The 20,138-nt window shown below is 44.2% G+C and overlaps 1 protein-coding gene across 1 annotated transcript; it reads left to right on the top strand.

The window, feature by feature from the left end:
• The first annotated feature begins 17 nt into the window (after positions 1–17).
• On the top strand, positions 18–19,056 carry scarb2c (scavenger receptor class B, member 2c). The gene is made up of 12 exons (XM_027032289.2): positions 18–190; positions 722–879; positions 1,456–1,600; positions 2,058–2,249; positions 2,725–2,816; positions 3,019–3,138; positions 3,788–3,963; positions 4,679–4,797; positions 7,352–7,425; positions 12,825–12,870; positions 14,403–14,555; positions 15,750–19,056. Exons 1-12 carry the CDS (start codon positions 68–70, stop codon positions 15,789–15,791), a joined length of 1,440 nt encoding a protein of 479 aa, XP_026888090.2. The 5' UTR covers positions 18–67; the 3' UTR covers positions 15,792–19,056.
• Positions 19,057–20,138: the final 1,082 nt, after the last annotated feature.

Raw genomic sequence — 20,138 nt, 5'->3', positions numbered from 1 at the left:
ATAAACAAGGCGGACGCGCGCTGTCACGTGACGCGGGTCTCGCGCTGAGACGGCTGCGTTAGCCGCGATGGCGCTCAGGTCCTGCTGCATCTACGGCGCAGGGCTGCTGTCCATTCTCATCTTAATCGTGGGCATTGCAGTGGCGTTGGCGCACGTCTTCCAAAGCGTGTTGTACAACAGGATAAAATCGGTAAGTGAGGCCAGCATGCTAAGCTAAGACAGCCATTGTTAGCTAGTTGTCGCTGGCACGCACACTAACGACACTGGTTAGTCGGATGAGCAACGGAAGGTGACGGTGTGAAACCCTTCCTGTTTCTCTCGTTGGCTAGCTACAGTAGCTATAAAACAGCTGTGTTCCTCCGAAAACTCCGTTACTCTGCTTACACACACACACACACACACACACACACACACACACACACAACCTCACACACCTGCTGCGGCTGCGTGTGTCTGTGTGCGCGCGCGGGCGCGCTGAGAAGGCTTGAACGGGACTTTATTTGGGAAAGGTGACAAATATCAGATATTGACATTGCTGTTTAGTCAACAATGTTAAAGTCGTGGAAAAAACCCCTGCTATTCACTCTGAGGTTTCCGTGCTGATATCATTCATGATGGCTGTGGGGTCTCTTAGTATTGATCATGGGCACCAAACCGCCACAGTATAAAGTAGCATCCTAACTCTAACCCTTATCTTAACCCACTACCCTTTCCCTCGCAGGAAGTAGTGCTGGAAAATGGCACAGAGGCGTTTGCAATATGGCAAGATCCTCCCCCGCCTGTCTACATGGAGTTTTACTTCTTCAATCTGACAAATCCCGCGGAGGTGATGTCGGGAGAGCGACCTGCGGTGATCGAGGTCGGGCCGTACACATACAGGTAAGAGCCAAACGGAGCACGACGCTTGTAACACAAGTCATGTGATCTTTGTTCATTGGAACTGAAATGGAGTCACATGGACCTGTGTGTGTGTGTGTGTGTGTGTGGAAAATGTTTGATGATCAGGGCTGGTTTCCTGGGTAAAGATTAACCTCCTGAACTAAAGTGACATGATGTTGACAGTAATCTTTTAAGCTGTAAGACTAATTTTGGTCATGTGTATATTCTTGTATACAGAGGACCCAAGACATAGCTATTTTTTAATTTTTTGTTTTATCATTATTATATATATTGTCATCTTAACATAAATGAACGCTAGTTTGATTTATGGTGTAGGAAGCTTCCATTGCATATGACCCAAGTATATTTGTAGAGGATGTGGGATAATGATGATGATAAAGTTTTACATCAACATTTAATCTCAGAGAAGACTAAACCTTTGCTCATTTTGTTGACTCCACTCTTAGGGTCAGATGGTACTGAGAGGTTTCACTTCCTGTGTGTGTGTGTGTGTGTGTGTGTGTGTGTGTGTGTGTGTGTGTGTGTGTGTGTGTGTGTGTGTGTGTGTGTTTTTAGAGAGTATCGGCCCATGGAGCGGGTGATCTTCATGGCGAATGGTACCAAAGTAGCAGCGGTCAACCCCAGAACCTACGTGTTCGAGCCCAGCAGGTCGCGAGGGTTAGAGGACGACCTCATCAGGACTGCCAACATCCCTGCTGTGGTAAAACTCTACACTTTACATTCATCTACAAAGTCTCTGACCACAAGATTTCGTTTAATCCATTACTTCATTGGGAGGCCTTCACTGGAAAGTCTCGGAGACAGTTTAGATTATGATGAGTCTTAGGCACTGACATTGGGTTAAGGTTAGTTAATTAGGCACTGACCTGTAGGTGTAGGGTTAGTTCATTTGGCACTGACCTTTTAGGGTTAATTAATTAGGGTTAGAATTTCTTAATTAGGCACTGATCTATAGGATTAGGGTTAGTTAATTAGGCCCTGACCTTTAGAGGTAGGGTTAGTTAATTAGGCCCTGACCTGTAGGGTTAGGGTTAGTTAATTAGGCCCTGACCTTTTAGAGGTAGGGTTAGTTAATTAGGCCCTGACCTTTTAGAGGTAGGGTTACATTGTCCTTGATTGTACACACATTGGTCTGCTGCGGTCTGTGTTTGGTTTAGGCGGTGATGGAGAAGTTCAAAGGTCATTCCATCATAAGCCGCTTCATCGCTGACCTGATGAAGTCCAAAGGCATCGGACTGTTTGCCATGCGGACCGTGTCTGAGCTCCTGTGGGGGTACGAGGACCCCCTGCTGAAGGATCTCCATGTGGTTGACCCCTCTCTCGACCCCTACTTTGGCCTATTCTACAAGGTAGCACCCACTGCACCAACACAAGCTTTAGGCTTGAGCTTCACGTTTCAGAAACACAGAACTGCCAGATTCAAGGAGACGATTTTTCTCTCTGGCTGAGAAGAGGGTCAGTAGGCTGTGGTGCTGAATTTCTTACACAGAATGCGAGTTTTAATTTGAGCTTTGAAGTTTCAAAGGTCTGAGACAGGTGAGTGAACTGAAACAAATTTGGTTAGAACCCTCAAAAATCTACTACACAAATCAGCCAGAATGATGTTTAATTTACATTTTTGGCATGTGTCTCTACTAGGTGTCTCTCTACTGACTGTTTGTGTTTGTCTACTGAGTGTTTGAGTACAGGGGTTTGAGGACTCCTTATGGCCACAGAGGGTCAAAGTCTCCTTGTCTGAGAGTCGACATCTATTCACAGCTTGTGTGTGTGTGTGTGTGTGTGTGTGTGTGTGTGTGTGTGTGTGTGTGTGTGTGTGTGTTCCAGATGAATGGGACAGATAATGAGGAGTATGTGTTTTTCACTGGGAAACAGAACTATCAGGATTTTGCTCGAGTGAGTCAGTGGAATGGCCAAAGGTAATTATTTTTTATATAATTATTTATTATAAATATTGCGTTACATTCTAGAGAAAGTCGCAGGAAAATGAGAGAACCCGTTTAGTTGCAGCAGATCTGCTCATGAACTCAGTCCAAACACTGAGTCATCTAGTCAGTACAGAATATCTGATAGGGCCTGTTTTCAAATCTTGCAGTTCATCCGTTTATCTGTGATTTGTAGTTCACTGCGCTGGTGGACCACAGATGAGTGTAATATGATCAATGGAACCAACGGAGCAACGTTTCATCCAGTCATCACCAAGACCGAAAGGCTCTACATGTTCTCCACTGACCTGTGCAGGTTAACCCTTGACCCTGTCTGTCTGTTTCTCTACCTCTCCCTGTCTGTCTCTCTCATCCACCAGAACTGGATGACAGGGGGCGGGGGTCAGGGCAGAGTTTGGGGTGGGTCTCAGGGTCGAGGTCAGGGCACGGGTCGGGGCCATGAGTGGTAACTGTCCTGTCCTCTGTCTTTTCTAGAAAGGTTGCAAGTGTAGGTATGTTCAGAACAGGGTAGAGTTGTGGAGACCATCACCTCAAGGAGAGGGTAATGTGACAGAGGTCTCTCACACATTCTCTATTTCTCTATCACACACACACTCTCACTCACTCACTCACTCACACTCTCTCTCTCTCTCTCTCTCTCTCATTCTCTCTGTCTCTCTCTCTCTCAATTGTTTACTTAGTGGTTTAGATAATATCACAGTTGGTTTAGTTAGCGGCATAGATTTCTTAGTGGTTGAGTTAGCCAGTCTGAATGAGGGTGGGTTTTTCTTCATATGGTTTTAAAGTCTCTACACATATGGTTGTGTGTTCACAGTTTGGATAGTAATAAAAGTCCATTTTCCTTGTATACTTTCAGCTGAATTATTCACTTTGCTACTGATTGGGTAGATGATTATTCCAGTGTTTCCATAGTGTCCCTAGTCCCCATGTTTGTGTGTTGTCAGGTCCCTGTATTCCACATTTGAGGCTGAGCGGAGTGTGAAGGGGATCCCTGTTTACCGTTTTGTCCCCCCCTTTGAGGTGTTTGCCAACAAGTCGGTAAATCCTGCCAACGCTGGATTCTGCTTGGGAGGGAATTGTCTCGGCTCCGGCCTGCTGAATGTCAGTGTATGCAAAACAGGTCTGTGTGTGTGTGTGTGTGTGTGTGTGTGCTCGTGTATGTCTGTGTGTGGGGGGGGGGGGGGTTCATACATTTTTAGAACAGCGATGTCCTGACTATGTAGGAAAACTAGAAACAAACTTCTGTAGTTATCTGGGTGTCTGTAGTTATGCGAGTGTCTGTAGTTATTTTGGTGTGCATGTGCGTCCATTCAGTAAAGTGTACTGCAGTGTGCATATGTGAATGTTTGATAGCTCAAATGTGCCTTTTGCCAGAAACCTTTGCACAAATATAAGTTTATTTTAGTTTGAAAAATGTGGGGTTGTAACTGCATGGATGTGATTACTGAGCATGTTGAGATGGAAGCAGGTGTGTTGCACAACAAACACACTGCTAATAAAGAGTAGCCATGCAACCTCACATGTAAACAGGGATGGTGACCACAAAGGTGACCATCCCTAGCAGAGTGCACACACTCATGTGGGACGTGTCTGGTAGCGCACACATGTAGGATGTCTCTGGTAGACTGCACACACTCGCACGCGTGGGACGTGTCTGGTAGACTGCGCGCATGCGTGGGACATGGTAGACCACGTGGGACGTGTCTGGTAGCGTACGTGCACGCGTGGGATGTGTCTGGTAGACGGCGTGGGACGCGTCTGGTAGACCACGCGCGGGACACGTCTGGTAGCGTACGCGCACACGTAGGAAATCTTTTGTTTTTCTTTCATCGCAGGTGCCCCAATCATCATGTCCTGCCCACATTTCTACCACGCGGACGAGCAGTTTGCCCAGAGCGTGTATGGGATGAGACCCAGGAAGGAGGAGCATGAGACCGCCATCGACATCAACCCGGTACCTGTCACACTTCCTAGGACTCAAAACACAGCAACCCTCTGACTGACCTGTAGTAACCCCCACCTGCGTTCGTTTACCCACAGCAGCGGGTCTCTAGGGAAGGATAGAGCCCTGCTGTAAATGTAAGTTAGGGAACATGACACAAGGGCTCGCTAAGCTCCTCGTTATCTACGCCAGGTTAATGCCATGGGAAGAGCAGGGGTAGACACTAGACCCCCCCCACCACGTCAAACTCACTGACAGGGGGAATCTGCTCTCCCTCCCCCACAGTGTGAAACACATTGCTCTTCACATCATTCCAGTTCAAACACCTTCACCGTGTTCATTTAAAAACGATTCTGGACCTCACCAGGTCAGTAAATTAAAGGCAGAACTGGTCTACCTTCCTCTTCCACTGTGAATTATAAATCTCAGGTTTTCTGTGGCCCATAAATAAGTGTGTAGAGATGTTCCCTCCCTTGACACCCAACTAACCCTGAAACAGAGCAGGACAGTCAAGCTGAGAACATTAACTGAGTTCTATTCATTTTCGTTTCAGCAAATAGCAGACTGATAGCAACACTCCAACAGTCACGCGCCCCATGAGCTTCATACTTACACCACCCCCTCCAGGAACTCACGAGCTTCCCTCCCCCAGGAAATCTTTATTTTTATGATTTACTCCTTCTGGTGAGATATGTTGGTTTATTGATCAGAGAGCAGTAGGCAGCACCACACCCGAGTCTCCACACCTTAGCAGGTTTGTAGTGGAAAAGGCCACACAAGTGCCCTCATGTTACTTGGCATACATGGACACGTATGTGAACTCTTATGAAGGATATGTGCAGTTGACCTGCTAACAGAGGAGGGTGGTATGGTGATGTTTTTAGTTGCTACCATTCCTTACAGGATAAAATGTACAGTGTTTCAGTGTTTGTGCAGTTTCAAATCAAGCAGATTAAATTGTTACAGAGTCGAGTCCATATTGACTTAGTAGCGCAGGAATCTTAGTCCTGTATCCTGTCTAGGGTGAATTTACAGTTACGGCATCTGGCTGACGCTCTTATCCAGAGCGACTTACAAAGTGCTTTGTCTTTCACTCCTAGAATATCCTGCTACAGTACAGTAGGTTAGAGTCCAAAATACCAATGAACTAGAACACTGTAGAATACAGGGATCACTGCTGATGACTAGAAGTACAAACGCATATAAGCTCTATAACAGACAGTGATTAGTGTAATGAACAATAACTACTAGAGTTTGTTAGTCAGCATAGGAGCAGGGTCAGTGATCATTTAAATATTCCACAAATAGCTGGGTCTTCAGTCTGCATGAATCATATATAACTAACTAGGGGATATGTATAAGTAGGGTTCATCATATATAAAACTAACTAGGGGTTATCATGTATAAGTGGCACACACTCAGTACCTTTAAACCTGTGGCACACACTCATTGACTGTGGCCTAAATGAATTAATATATTAAATGAAAGTCTGAAATGGTAATTAAATGGATATTAAATTAAATTGTTTATATTATACCTGTACACACTGCACACACTGTACACACACTTACATTTTTTTATTTATATATATATATATATATGTGTGTGTGTGTGTGTGTGTGTGTGTGTGTGTGTGTGTGTGTGTGTGTGTGTGTGTGTGTGTGTGTGTGTGTCACGTTAATTATGGTGTAGAAGCAGTAAAGCTAAGATCACCTGGGAACATGTGAGTCTATGTATATGTGCCAAATGACCCTTGTTAACTGTATTACTCATCATTCCCTTGACTTGGGGTACAGGTGTGACGTGTGCAGTGTGTACAGGGTACAGGTGTGATGTGTACAGGTGTGTACCCGTGTGTGTGTGGTGTGTACAGGTGTGATGTGTACAGGTGTGCGGTGTGTACAGGGTACGTGTGCAGTGTGTACAGGTGTGTACCCGTGTGTGTGTGGTGTGTACAGGTGTGATGTGTACAGGTGTGCGGTGTGTACAGGGTACAGGTGTGATGTGTGCGGTGTGTACAGGTGTGTGCGGTGTGAGTTACGAGTGCATCTGTCTTTTCTTCCAGGCCTTGTTGACTTTTTTATATTCCAGTTTTATTGCCAGAAGTGTAACGGCTCTTACATCTGTTTATACACCAGGTTTACCTGTTTACCTACACCTGGTTCACCTGTGTTGAGGATCTAGGCTTGTTTAGCAGTGTGCAGATCAAACCCCTCATAGTGCACTCTGTCTTCACGTACGAGGTCACATCCGCAAGGCTTGGAGGACTCCACCATGTGCTGTAGCCACAGTGCGCTTTAGTGGTGTGTTTTTGGCACAGGTGTAACCATGACATGGCCGACAGGTGTCCACACTGCTGACGGTCACCATGACGACCATGACAGAGTCAAGAAAACCAGAGTGCAGCCTCCATCCATTCTGACTCAGTCATGTGACACTGCCCAGGCTTTGCTGAGAACAATAGTCATTTACTGGAGTCGCCATCCAGTGCTGTTTTAGTAAACCCAGGTGAACCCTCTGGTGTTCTTATGTTTAGTTTTGTTTGTTTTTTCCTTTTCTCCCATAGCTCACAGGCTTCGTAGTGCAGGCAGCAAAGCGCCTTCAGGTCAACGTCTTCATCGAGAAGCTTCCGTTCTTTAGGTATGTGTGTGTGCATGTCAACTTCCTCAGTCCCTGAGATGTGTGTATTTGTATGTTTGTGCAATATTTTACTTCAGTTGTTTAAACTGTGTATAGTTATACTTTTATAAAGTCCTTTCAGATCAATGCTTGATAGAAAAAGCGAGTGAGTTGAATCCTGAAATATGTTTAACTGCACATGATGTATAACTATCATGGAATATATGTTTATCAACACATGATATATATGACTCTGCCATGCCGATCTAAGGATCGGTTGGGCGTGTCCAATTCTGACATATTCTTAGAAAGGCAGAAAAGGTTCTTGTCTACTGTGTGGCTTGCCGTAAGCAGGTGTTTTCAGTCCCATCCTTGGGAGTCCCAAGCCGCTCCACGTTTTCGTGGTGCTCCCTTGCGTCTCCCGCCTGAGGCAGCTGATCCGTCCTGGACTGTGTGGCGGAGGTGTGCTGGGAACAGGGCCAGCTGGCTGGGACACGCTTGCTCTAAGCTGTTCACTTCAGAAACATTTCTGCTTTCTTCTGCTTCTATGTGGGGAAATGTTTGTGAACCTGCTGGAGTTTAATAACTCTTTGCATGGTTCCTAATATCTGATCTGATCTACATAACAGACACTGTCTTTTTCGTACCGACAGCAAATGGAGTGTTGCAGGTCCATATCTACACTGAACAAAATGAGTGAAGCTTTTGAGAAACACACCCTGACACACCCTGCCTTGTTAAACAAAGATTCATATAAAAGCTGTTCAAATTCATTAGAAGTGGATTGGTAATGACCTTGGCCTGTGTCTGCATGCTCAGGCAGACAGCAGTGCTGTTCTGAGAGCTGGGCTTCCTGTTTAAAGACCCCGAGCAGGTGTAGTTGTGAGAATTGGGCTTCCCATGTGAAGACTCAGAGCAGTTTTGTGTGTATTGAGGGTCGGGTTTCCTGTGTGAAGATCTCGATCAGTATTGTTCTGAGGGTAGGGCTTCCTGATCAGTGCAAGTATACACTTCCCAGCCTCAGATGTGTGACCTGTGACTCTCGTGATGGCCACGGAGCTGCAGACAGCCTGCACACTTTATAACGTGCATCTTCTTCAGCCTGCACACTTACCCCAAACAGAACCTGCTGCAGCACATCAGAGCTTATGAACAACGGCCTGCTTGTTCCAGAGCCCTGAGGCAGCCAAGCTTTGCACAGAGCTTCATACCTACTACTGCTTATCCCAGCCAAAGCCTTGTCAGGGTAGCGGAGGGGGACCACGCGACTGTCCGAGCATACCCAGTAGGGTTGGGGTAGACACAGACCACATGGACTGTAGAGGACTCTTAACATTTACAGCATTCAGCTGATGCTTTTATTCAAGGTGACTTGGTTATGACTGAGTACAACCTGAGCAATTGAGGGTTAAAGGTCTTGCTCAGGGGCCCAACAGTGGCAACCTTCCAATTACAAGTCAAGTACCTTGACCCCTGAGCTACCACTGCCCTGTAGAGGGCTTTTAACACAAAGCGTTTGGTGGGTGACACTTCCAGGGAAACTGAAGTTCCACTGACTACTAAATATAAGATTCTCATAGTTGATCAGTTTTAAAATACTTGTTCGATATCAGCAAGGCCCCACAAGGTGTGTGTTGTTTATTAAATACAACTTCTTTTAACCATTTATGCAGGTCTTCCTGTGACTTGGAGTTGGGGGGCAGCGTATGTTTCCTCTACATGAACATGAATGTTAGGAAGTGGATCAGTCCACAGGAAGTGGGTCAGTCCACAGGAAGTCGTATTCTGAATGCCTGTTTGCCTTCACATTGTGCTCACGACCTGCATACATGTGCACCTCACAGCATGCGTGTCAGACATGTGATGTCTGTCATCATCTGTTTGTTTGAGCTCACTTTAGAAGTTCTAAAATACCTCGACTGTTAGAGGCAGCGTTTCAAAGCAGCGGCTGCTGGAGCAGCGGTCTCTCTCCACAGATTAAAGGTGGCCCACCTTCCTTTGAGGAGATGATGGCTGTCTGAGGAGACGGTCGTATGAGGAGATGACTGTCCCTTGCTCCAAGTTTCTTCTCATCACGCTTCCCTTTGTCTCTTTGGAAACATAATGTTTATGCATATTTGAGAGCAGTTTTCACTCCTAGGCAGCACCCACAAAGATGATTGTAAAAGTTTCTAAAGGGTTATAAAATTGTAGGTAGTTTTGTCCTACCTACTCAGGAGGGAGTGTACGTTGTGTGTGTGTGTGTGTGTGTGTGTGTGTGTGTGTGTGTGTGTGTGTTGGTTTTGATGCCTTGTCAGTTTTTTTAAGGACCCACAGTCTGTAAGCAGTGAAAACATGTTGATCTGAAACTGCCTGCAGCACTGAACTCCATCTTGCATGGTCTGAGCCGTGTTTATGCATGTGTGGGAGAATATTTGAGGAATGGCAAATGTTTGAGCATTTGATCCTCCAAACCTCTGAGCTGAGTATGAGCAAACCCACGATCTCTTAATAAAGATCTTCAGTGATCTAATGTATGTGGATTCTGGTGCTCTCTCTGGTGTTTTCTGCCAGGTCTGAGCACAGCCTTTGACATGGTAAGTCTTTCTGTCTAGGCTACATGAGCTAGGTATTGACGGCTGTGGGTTCTGTCAGCCAGATATGATGTGAACCAGTCCAGGGCGGTTTGTTGCTCTCTCTGGATATTCATCTTCACTTGCCACTCGGGTTTCCTCAAGGATCAGTGCTTAGGCCCCTCCTATTCATTGTGTACATCCTTCCTTTAGGACATGCACTAAATTATTTGATCACCCCTCCAAATCACTGAATTCAGATGTTCCAATCACTTCCATGGCCACAGGTGTATAAAACTAAGCACTTAGGCATGCAGGCTGCTTCTACAAATATTTGGGAAAGAATGGCTCGCTCTCAGGAGCGTTGTGAATTCCAGCGTACTACCGTGACATGATGCCACCTGTGCATGAAATTTCCTTACTACTAAATAATCCACTGTCAACAGTCAAGTGATATTATTATAACAAAGTGAAAACGATTGGGAATGAAAGCAACTCAGCCACAAAGTGGTAGGCCATATAAAATGACAGAGCAAGGTCAGTGGACGCTGAGGCACATAGTGTGCAGTAGTCACCAACTTTCTGCAGAGTCAATCACTACAGACCTTCAAACTTTATTTGGCCTTCAGCTCAGGAACAGTGTGTAGAGGGCTTCATGGAATGGGTTTCCATGGCCGAGCAGCTGCATCCAAGCCTTACATCACCAAGTGCGGTGCAAAGCGTCGGATGCAGTGGTGTGAAGCACGCCGTCACTGGACTCTAGAGCAGTGGAGACGTGTTCTCTGGAGTAACGAATCACGCTTCTCCGTCTGGCAATGCGATGTAACAAGTCTGGGTTTGCTGGTACTTGTCTGACTACATTGTGCGAAGTGTGAAGTTTGGTGGAGGGGGGTTATGGTGTGGGGTTGTTTTTCAGGAGTTGGGATGGGCCCCTTAGTTCCAGTGAAAGGAATTGTTAATGCTTCAGCATGTCAAGAGATTTTGGACAATTTCATGCTCCCAACTTTGTTGGAACAGTTTGGGGATGTCCCCTTCCTGACTGCGCACTAGCGCACAAAACAAGGTCCGTAAAGACATGGATGAGTGAGTTTAGTGTAGAAGAGCTTGACTGTCCTCTACAGAGTCCTAACCTCAACCTGACAGAACACTTTTGGGATGAATTGGAGCAGAGACTGCGAGCCAGGCCTTCTTGTCCACCATCAGTGTCTGACCTCACAAATGCACATCTGGAAGAATGGTCAAATTTTCCCATAAGCACACTCCTGAACCTTGTGGAACACCTTCCCAGAAGATCTGAAGCTGCTATAGCTGCATCAGGTGGGCCGTCATTATATTAAACCCTGTGGATTAAGATTGGGATGTCACTCAAGTTCATATGCGTGTGAAGGTAGATGAGCGAGTACTTTTGGCAATATAGTGTGTGTATGTCACTTTAACCTTGACTTCCACTGCTATTGCAGATGACGTACACATTTATCTATCACTAACCCACCCACCCATACTCACTAACTCACCCACCTATACTCACTAACTCACCCACCCATACTCACTAACTCACCCACCCACCCATACTCACCAACTCTCCATACTCACTAACTCACCCACCCATACTCACTAACTCACCCACCCATACTCACTAACTCACCCACCCACCCATACTCACCAACTCTCCATACTCACTAACTCACCCACCTATACTCACTAACTCACCAACTCTCCATACTCACTAACTCACCAACTCTCCATACTCACTAACTCACCAACTCTCCATACTCACTAACTCACCAACTCTCCATACTCACTAACTCACCAACTCTCCATACTCACTAACTCACCCACCCAAACTCACCAACTCTCCATACTCACTAACTCACCCACCCATACTCACTAACTCACCAACTCTCCATACTCACTAACTCACCAACTCTCCATACTCACTAACTCACCCACCCATACTCACTAACTCACCATACTCACTAACTCACCAACTCTCCATACTCACTAACTCACCCATACTTTGCATACTCACCCACCCAACTCTCCATATTCACCTTCAAGTTACTCCTAAAAATCTACAAAGCCCTAAATAACCTCGTTCCTTCATGTCTGCCAGATCTTCCTCAGCTGGGCTGCGTACTGCTCCTTCCTACAGCCTACACGCCGATGGTGTTCGTGCATTTCTTGAGCCTCCACTCTGGAACTCTTCCCCCTCCGGTCCAACAGTCTGCAGCTCTCTCTGTATTCAAATCTAACCTTAAAAAGATCTTTTTTTTTTTTTTCCCCCTTGCCTCTAATATTTCTCAAACATAAACACCGCATTCGTCTGCTTCTGCCTATGTCCTGGGAGTGCTCTCTGTAAATGTTCTGTATACTGGACATATCTATTGTCTCAGTGTCCTTTTACTGACTATTGTTAGTGTTTTTGGGTCCCTAAAAGTGCTATTATTATTGTTATAATTATTATTATTTTAACCTGGGCTGAGGGTGCTGTATCTCAGAACCATTAGTTCTGTGGCAGATAAGATTACCAGTGGCTCATGCCCCTGTGGTTGGATAACAGGTCCTGGATCTTGGTTAGTGCAGATTGTGACCTGCAGATCATCTCCTTGTAAATGTTTACATTTGACAGATGTTCTTGTCCTCTGCAACTCGCAGAAGTGAATCATTGGTGCAACGTTCTGAATGACGTTACAGCACATGTTGGAAAACTGCCCTCGTGTTTAGGGGAGGAATGGTTCAATTTCACAAATCTATCAAATCTCAGACATGAACTAATTTGAAGCCTTCATTCAGTTTAGGGGGTTTCATGTGTGCACAAGTACAGTCTAGTTTTTCACGTGTTGTTCTTCCTCTTTTCCGTTCTCACAGCGAGAACATCAGGACGTTGGTCTATCCAGTGATGTTCCTTAATGAGGTGAGACTTCCTGTTCATTTACTTTTTATACTGCCAGTGTTTGTGTGTAATGTCAGGACATGGAGAGGGTAGGCATTACACCACCCTGACATGAACTACACTATCCTGATGAACTTTTAAAGAATTATTTTTTGGTTGTTGTTTATTTGAAGTGCAGGCCCCTTGTAGAGTCAGGCAGCATGTTGTCATGGTGACAGCGGAAATGAGATTAGTTCACATTCTACACATTGGGCAGACACTCTTATCCACAGTGACAGTAATGTTACGGAGGTAGACGAGTGTAGAGTTGGGGGTCTTGCCCAAGGACTCTTATTGGTGCATCACATAGCCCTTACCCAGCGGACGACCGAACCCCAGTATTGTTACTTTCAGAGTTTTGTCACGTACACAGTCATACATGGTATAAATCACAGTGAAATGCTTTGTGACTGCTCTATCCGAACTGAGGGGATACAGGGATACAATATATGTATAATAGAATATGTGTGTATATATACACAATGTACAATGTATATGTATATATGTGTATATATAAAGTGTACAATTACCAGTTGCAATTTAGTTTACGGTTATTGCAGTGTTTTTATGATATTGACATCATACACAGTGCACAGAGTCCCCACAGTTCATCAGTTGCACTGATTCAGGCCCCGAATGGCCTGTGGGAAGAAGCTCCTCTTCAGTCTCTCTGTGTTGGTCTTCAGGGAGTGAAAGCGCGTCGCTGATCTCAACAGAGAGAAGAGCCTATTGTTGGGATGGGTGGGATCCTTCACAATCCTCCTGGCCTTGGTCTGGCACCGCGTGTAGTAGATGGTCTGCAGGTCAGGAAGTTCCGTATGAGTGATGCGCTCTGCTAAACGCATCACCCTCTGGGGTGCTTTTCTGTCCTACTTGGTGCTGTTCCCAAACCAGACTGTGATGTTCCCCGTGAGGATGCTCCCAATAGTACAAGTTTCGAAGTTCCGCAGCACCTTGGAGGGCAGTCTAAAATCTATTAACAGAAACATCACTTACTGCCTCTGTTTGTTTCAGTTCCACCTTTTTTTCAAACAGCATCTCAAATGGATTGATGTTCTGATCAGTCAAAGCCAAACCAGTTTTCAGCTGGAGTGTTTGCGGTGTGCAAGATCCCTCTCTTAGTTGTAGACCATGACGGTTGTTGCTCTGGAGTTTCCTGGTATCGGAGAAGTGTGTTCACGGCCTTCCTGGGACTGCAGTTGAAGACTGTTTGTTCTTCTGGTTGCGTAGTTCTGTTTGGCAGCTGCTACTCTTTGGAATGCCAGACTTAGCCTTTCCCACAACACTCCCTAGTTGTCCCGTGTGAACTCGGAATGTTTTGTGATGAATTAGAGCAGATGAGCCCCTTCTCCTGAACAAGGCAGAAGGGGGAGTTGACATTGTTTTGGTGGACATTAATGTATCTGCAGGTTGCATAACTCACCAGATGCCTGCACATATGCTAAAACAAGTACTGGTACTCAGACCGTGACCTGGATGTGGTTTGTTCACCACCACACCCTCTTTTCTTCCAGAGTGTGCTCATTGATGAGGAGTCTGCCAGGAAGCTGCGACTGGTGGTTACTGAGGGCAACGTGGTGGTCAACATTCCCTTCATCCTGATTGGCCTAGGCATCATACTGGGTGTGGTCTTCATGGGGTTGCTGTGCTTTCTAAAAACGCCAGAGGTTAGTGTAGCACTTTCATTTGCTTTAATTTTAAACTTTGTCTGCTAACCCTAACCCTTGTATGACCATGGTAATAAACCTAACCATTGTATGACCATGGTAATAAACCTAACCTTTATATGACCATGGTAATAAACCTAACCTTTATATGACCATGGTAATAACCCTAAACCTTTATATGACCATGGTAATAAACCTAACCCTAACCATTGTATGACCATGGTAATAAACCTAACCTTTATATGACCATGGTAATAAACCTAACCCTAACCATTGTATGACCATGGTAATAAACCTAAACCTAACCCTTGTATGACCATGGTAATAAACCTAACCTTTATATGACCATGGTAATAAACCTAACCCTAACCCTTGTATGACCATGGTAATAAACCTAACCTTTATATGACCATGGTAATAAACCTAACCTTTATATGACCATGGTAATAAACCTAACCCTAACCCTTGTATCACCATGGTAATAAACCTAACCTTTATATGACCATGGTAATAAACCTAACCTTTATATGACCATGGTAATAAACCTAAACCTAACCCTTGTATCACCATGGTAATAACCCTAAACCTTTTATGACCATGGTAATAAACCTAACCCTAACCATTGTATGACCATGGTAATAAACCTAACCTTTATATGACCATGGTAATAAACCTAACTCTAACCCTTGTATGACCATGGTAATAAACCTAAACCTAACCCTTGTATCACCATGGTAATAACCCTAAACCTTTTATGACCATGGTAATAACCATAACCTTTGTATCACCATGGTAATAAACCTAAACCTAACCCTTGTATCACTATGGTAATAATGTTTTTGTACACACTCTAATTGTCTTTTACAGCTCTAATAGTCTCTTGCAGACACTACCAAAGTTCCTTTCATCACATCATTGTCAGTCTGTCTAATAATGTGCGCAGTGCGGGTGTTTTAAATGTAATTAATCACTGGCACTTGAGTGATCAGTGAGCATAAGTGTTTGGACACATTTCCCTTGTGCCAGAGTAAGGTCTGGGTATGACACATGTTGACCTTCCAGGTCCGTGATGATCTGTACATTTTTCAGTGCATTTTGTGCAGATTAACTGATGTGGGACGAAGAATCATTTTGAGCCGTTAAGTTTGAGGTTGAACATTTTCACAGTATTTTCTCTCTTCCTGTTTTTTCCAGCCAAGCTCTCCTGCTGAGCGCCAGCCCTTGCTGGGGTCCTAAATGCCAGAGGTCACGGCTGGTAGGGGGAGGTCAGGGGTCTTTCATCCAGCATCTGTCCTCTCAGCTGAAGGTAGTTTTTACATGGAGCCAATCAGCTAACCACTAATGCCAGTACAGTGTTTGCCCCAGTCGTCTCTCACGCCTGCAGCAGTCATCATGTCAGCAGACTTTGGTCGGAGTCACAATTTTTCCAGCCTTTGTGGACTTTTAGAGGATATTTTTGTTTTATTTATTTTTTTAATTTCACATTTTAGTTTAACAATGAGAGCACCAGTGAGATGGCTATTGAGAAAATGTTATATTTGTCCAGGTCGCAAACACCGATGATTTCAAAATAACTAACAGGAAGGGGGCGGGGTTGTGATTGGCAGTAAGTGATTAGCTGTTCACCTTGTGGAGGTCTTGTGACCTCCATAGAATTCCATGAACATGTAAATCTCGATCGATTGCTTGAGAAGAGTTTACCCAGATCGTAGTAAAACTGTGGGAGGTATAAAGAAAACCGTGTGACACCACAGCAGATTTGACGTGCTCCGTTTATTTAGACACAATATGTTGGTCATCACGTCACTTAAAATATCAAAGTCCCCTACATGCACCATTATTAACACTGCTCTGTCACAGCACACTAATCCTACCCTAACCCTACACTAAGCCTGACCCTGACCCTAACCTAACCCGGCCTGTCGGCGTGCACTAACCCCGGCTGCACCAGGGTTATGCCACTCTGTGTAAGATTCAGGTTCTACACAGAATTCTAATTTTTAGAAAATGACACACACAGAGTCCACAGACTTCTAAATTTAAACACTGACGTGTACTCAAGTTATGACTGCAATTTGGCCGGGATTCCGAAATGCCACCTGGGTTAACCCTACACCTAACCCTAACCCTTAGCCCTAAACCTGGCCGCTGTGTAATTCCTCTGTGCCACTGATGGGTGGGAGCTTGGATCTTGGAGCTCCAGGGAGCACAGCCTGTCTCTGGGGGACACAGGACAGCTGCAGCCATTCGATGGGATAAAATGGGATAAAGGCACAGGACTATGGGATATTAGACACAGGGAACTAATCGCAGTTAGCTATTAATCACAGTGAGGAAGTAATCACAGTTGAAGGGTGCAGAGGCACCTAGTCTATTTAACTGTATCAAAGAACAGATTTTACTACATTTTACTGGATATTTGTGGGGTTTTATGTTGGCAAATGTGTAGTAGAAATTGTTTATTTTAGAGTGGGTGGTGAAGCGATATTTTGATTTGCTTGTGTTTTTATGCATCTGAAATTTGATTTTTGTATTTTGTGTTAACTTTGTATGTGTAGTAACTGAGAATTATTATTCTGTTCCACTTTGCTTCTAATGCAGAAGAGCTTCAAATGTACTGTAAGATTCAAAGCATTTTAAATAATGTTTGATGCATGCATTCACAAAGTTACGTGTAAGCTTCATTCTCATGTCAGAACTCAGATGGTCCTAATGTGTAAGACCTTCTGATCTATAAGGTTGTCTTGACCGTGTAATCACTAATTTTCCCACATATTTGGCTTTTACTGTGTGTGTGAATGCACAAAATGTCTTGTGCTATGCATCGTTAGTGCCATCCCATCTTAAAACAGAGCAAGTGGAGTTAAAAGAGGACCATCAAGATCCAGAGAGGACTGTAGAATTTGTATAGAGAAGACTCATAGTCTCCATGGAGTGACTTCTGAAACTGTCCATCTGGAATACCACAGTGTTACTGGTGAAGGTCTGCAGGCACCAGGTCCTGCAGGGATGGAGCAGCAGCAGACCCAAACAACAAACACACTTACATTTCACTTTTCTGACATTATTAAGCATCAATTACAGTGTTATAACCATATATTGGCTACAATATACAGAAACTAAATTTTGGTGTCTTCAATTTTTGTGAAAGTGTTTCTATATTTGTGAGTTTTGAAAGCAGCATTTTTGAAGCTGTTGCTGTTTTCTCAAATGCCTTGAGAAGGCATTACCTTAATCAGGCATCTTGGCGTCCGGTATCTGCCACCTTAGCGTCCAGTATCTGCTAGCTGAGGAGTCAGGGTTCATAGCTAGTTACCACAAAGACCTCATCTGCAGACCTGTCTGTACTGATGTAGCACTTCAGATAGGCCATTGCACTTTAAGAACGTGTTGCAGAGTAGAGTGGATAACAATATATGAGGGCAGTGATGATTGCCGTGTTTGTGTGAGTTGGGCGTTACTTTAAACGGTTTTCTGGTAAATGTGAAGAATTTGATTTGTTCTTTTCGTAATGAAGTCTTTTTGCCCAAATTTGAAAAGGAAAATCTCCAAAATCTCTGTTCATCATTCTTTACTCAGGCAGTTTGATTTCCTGTTTCATCCTGACTCAGTTACCCCGCCTGGGTTAGGCTGCGCTTGTACAGACCCTGTAGCATGATTCATCAAGTCTGTCCACAGGTGGGTGAGGGTGGGCAATACAACAAACATACAGCATCACCTCACTTGGACACCGGTGCAGGTCTACAGGGGCCACCAGTCTGAGTGTTATTGGTGCAGGTCTACAGGGGCCGCCAGTCTGAGTGTTACCGGTACTGATCTACAGCGACTGCCACCAGTAAAGCATCACTTCATCTGGAGGAATTTTCACAATGCTAATCACAAATCACTATATGCAGTGGATCATGCTATATACCAGCAAAACTGGTGCATTTAAGAAAGCTATAAACACGCGAATACAGATATCGTATTATTTATTTTGTGTTTTATGTTGTGTTTAAAAATAAACTATTGAAGAAGTGACACAAAAAAATCAAACTTGGAAACACAAACTAAGGGAAATTGTTGAGCTGAGGCCCTCCTGGGCCGAGCGGCGTGTTGCCAGTGTTGGCCGTTTTTCCAGGACCTGCAGTGGTTCAGTGGTCTAGCTAAAGCCCATGATCTGTCGGGATGCCTGTCAGTGAGGGAAGAAGCTTTTGCTGTTGTTTAAACTGAAAGGGTTCATGTGTGGACAGACGTCTGCATGGATGTTTTGACTCACACCTGCCTCCCCAAGATTTGTTTGGTTTTGTTTTGAATCCAATTATTGCTCTGAAACTCCAACATCTGGGTTTTTTTTTTCTTATAAAACAAGACGCATATTGCACTGTAACAATGTCAAGAACATTTAAAACACATCAGCAAACAGTATTTACATTTTATGGTAGTCTTGCCTGTGTGTCCAATATTTACAAATAAATATCGCTCTAATAACCTGTTAATAAATGTGAATGATGTCTTCTGACGTGGACTGTGTTTGATCAGATTAAGCGTGTGTGGCCTCTCATGGTGTCCTGGACTACATCACAAGCTCAGGAGTCACTCAGGAACATAACAGGATTCTTGCAAGTAGTATTTATGGCCATTTTAGGTGGGTACAGTGTGGAATTTTGAAGGCCAATACTAAAGCCTGAGCACATTACACAGAAAGGCTTGGCATCGTGGCATGTATGGACCCTCCAACATGAGTGTAGTGTGTCCTGTCTCCTCTCACTGGAGCAGGGACGGTTCAGCCTGGAAAGTGCAGATGTTTCTCCTGCAAAAGCAGGAGGAAAAATAACATTGCGGCCATAAACAGTTAAACAGCTATTTTTCAGATTATTATTGTTTAGATTGTTCAGTCATGCAGTTATTGTTCAGATTTTCTCTATAGATCAACTACTAATTTCTTATATTCAAGTAATTTTTATTTATATGTTGTTTGCTGAAAGCACCGCAGAGTAGTCTCAGTGGCCTTCTGTGTCAGGAACATTAACCCTAACCCTCCACCCAAAGCTTGAGAGGGGTTGCATGTGAGTTCTTTACTACAGAGTCTGGAGGGTATTTTACTGTATACCTTCACTAATAGTACAGACGTAATTGTTATTATTTAGGGAATTGTAATCAGGCCACTGGGTTTGCGGTATGTTTGTGTAGTCAGAAGCTGGCACTATGTGAGCAGAACCAGATGCTATAATGGAGACGTTTTCTCTTTCTGTTACTAGACTCTTCAGAATGATCACAAGTAAAATGCAATGATTGGAAGTTTAATCTCTCCTGACTACTGAATCATTAACTATGTTTAATAGTCTGATAAGTGTGTATCAGAAGCCAATTATTTTGGGGTCAAGGTTCACCAAGATAATAACATTGAGGACAGTCCTACTGTAAACATGTTTAGTGGTTCAGAACACACACCCCTATGCCAGTTTCTGTAACAAAAAGGTAAATGTGTAATTTGTCATTGTATGTAAATACATGCTACTCCATTCTCTAGCTGTCTTTACATGATGAGTACAACCCCATGACATGTATGGGGTCTGTTATTTATATAAATTATATCAATTC

Source organism: Electrophorus electricus, unplaced genomic scaffold (genome assembly GCF_013358815.1).
Source record: "Electrophorus electricus isolate fEleEle1 unplaced genomic scaffold, fEleEle1.pri S50, whole genome shotgun sequence".
Lineage (NCBI taxonomy): Eukaryota > Metazoa > Chordata > Actinopteri > Gymnotiformes > Gymnotidae > Electrophorus > Electrophorus electricus.
This window is presented reverse-complemented; position numbering and strand designations above follow the sequence as displayed.

Coding starts and splice junctions, on each gene's coding strand:
- scarb2c (XM_027032289.2), top strand. CDS start 68: ATGGCGCTCAGGTCCTGCTGCATCTACGGCGCAGGGCTGCTGTCCATT. Junction 191..721: donor TGTACAACAGGATAAAATCG/GTAAGTGAGGCC, acceptor TTTCCCTCGCAG/GAAGTAGTGCTGGAAAATGG. Junction 2,250..2,724: donor ACTTTGGCCTATTCTACAAG/GTAGCACCCACT, acceptor TGTGTGTTCCAG/ATGAATGGGACAGATAATGA.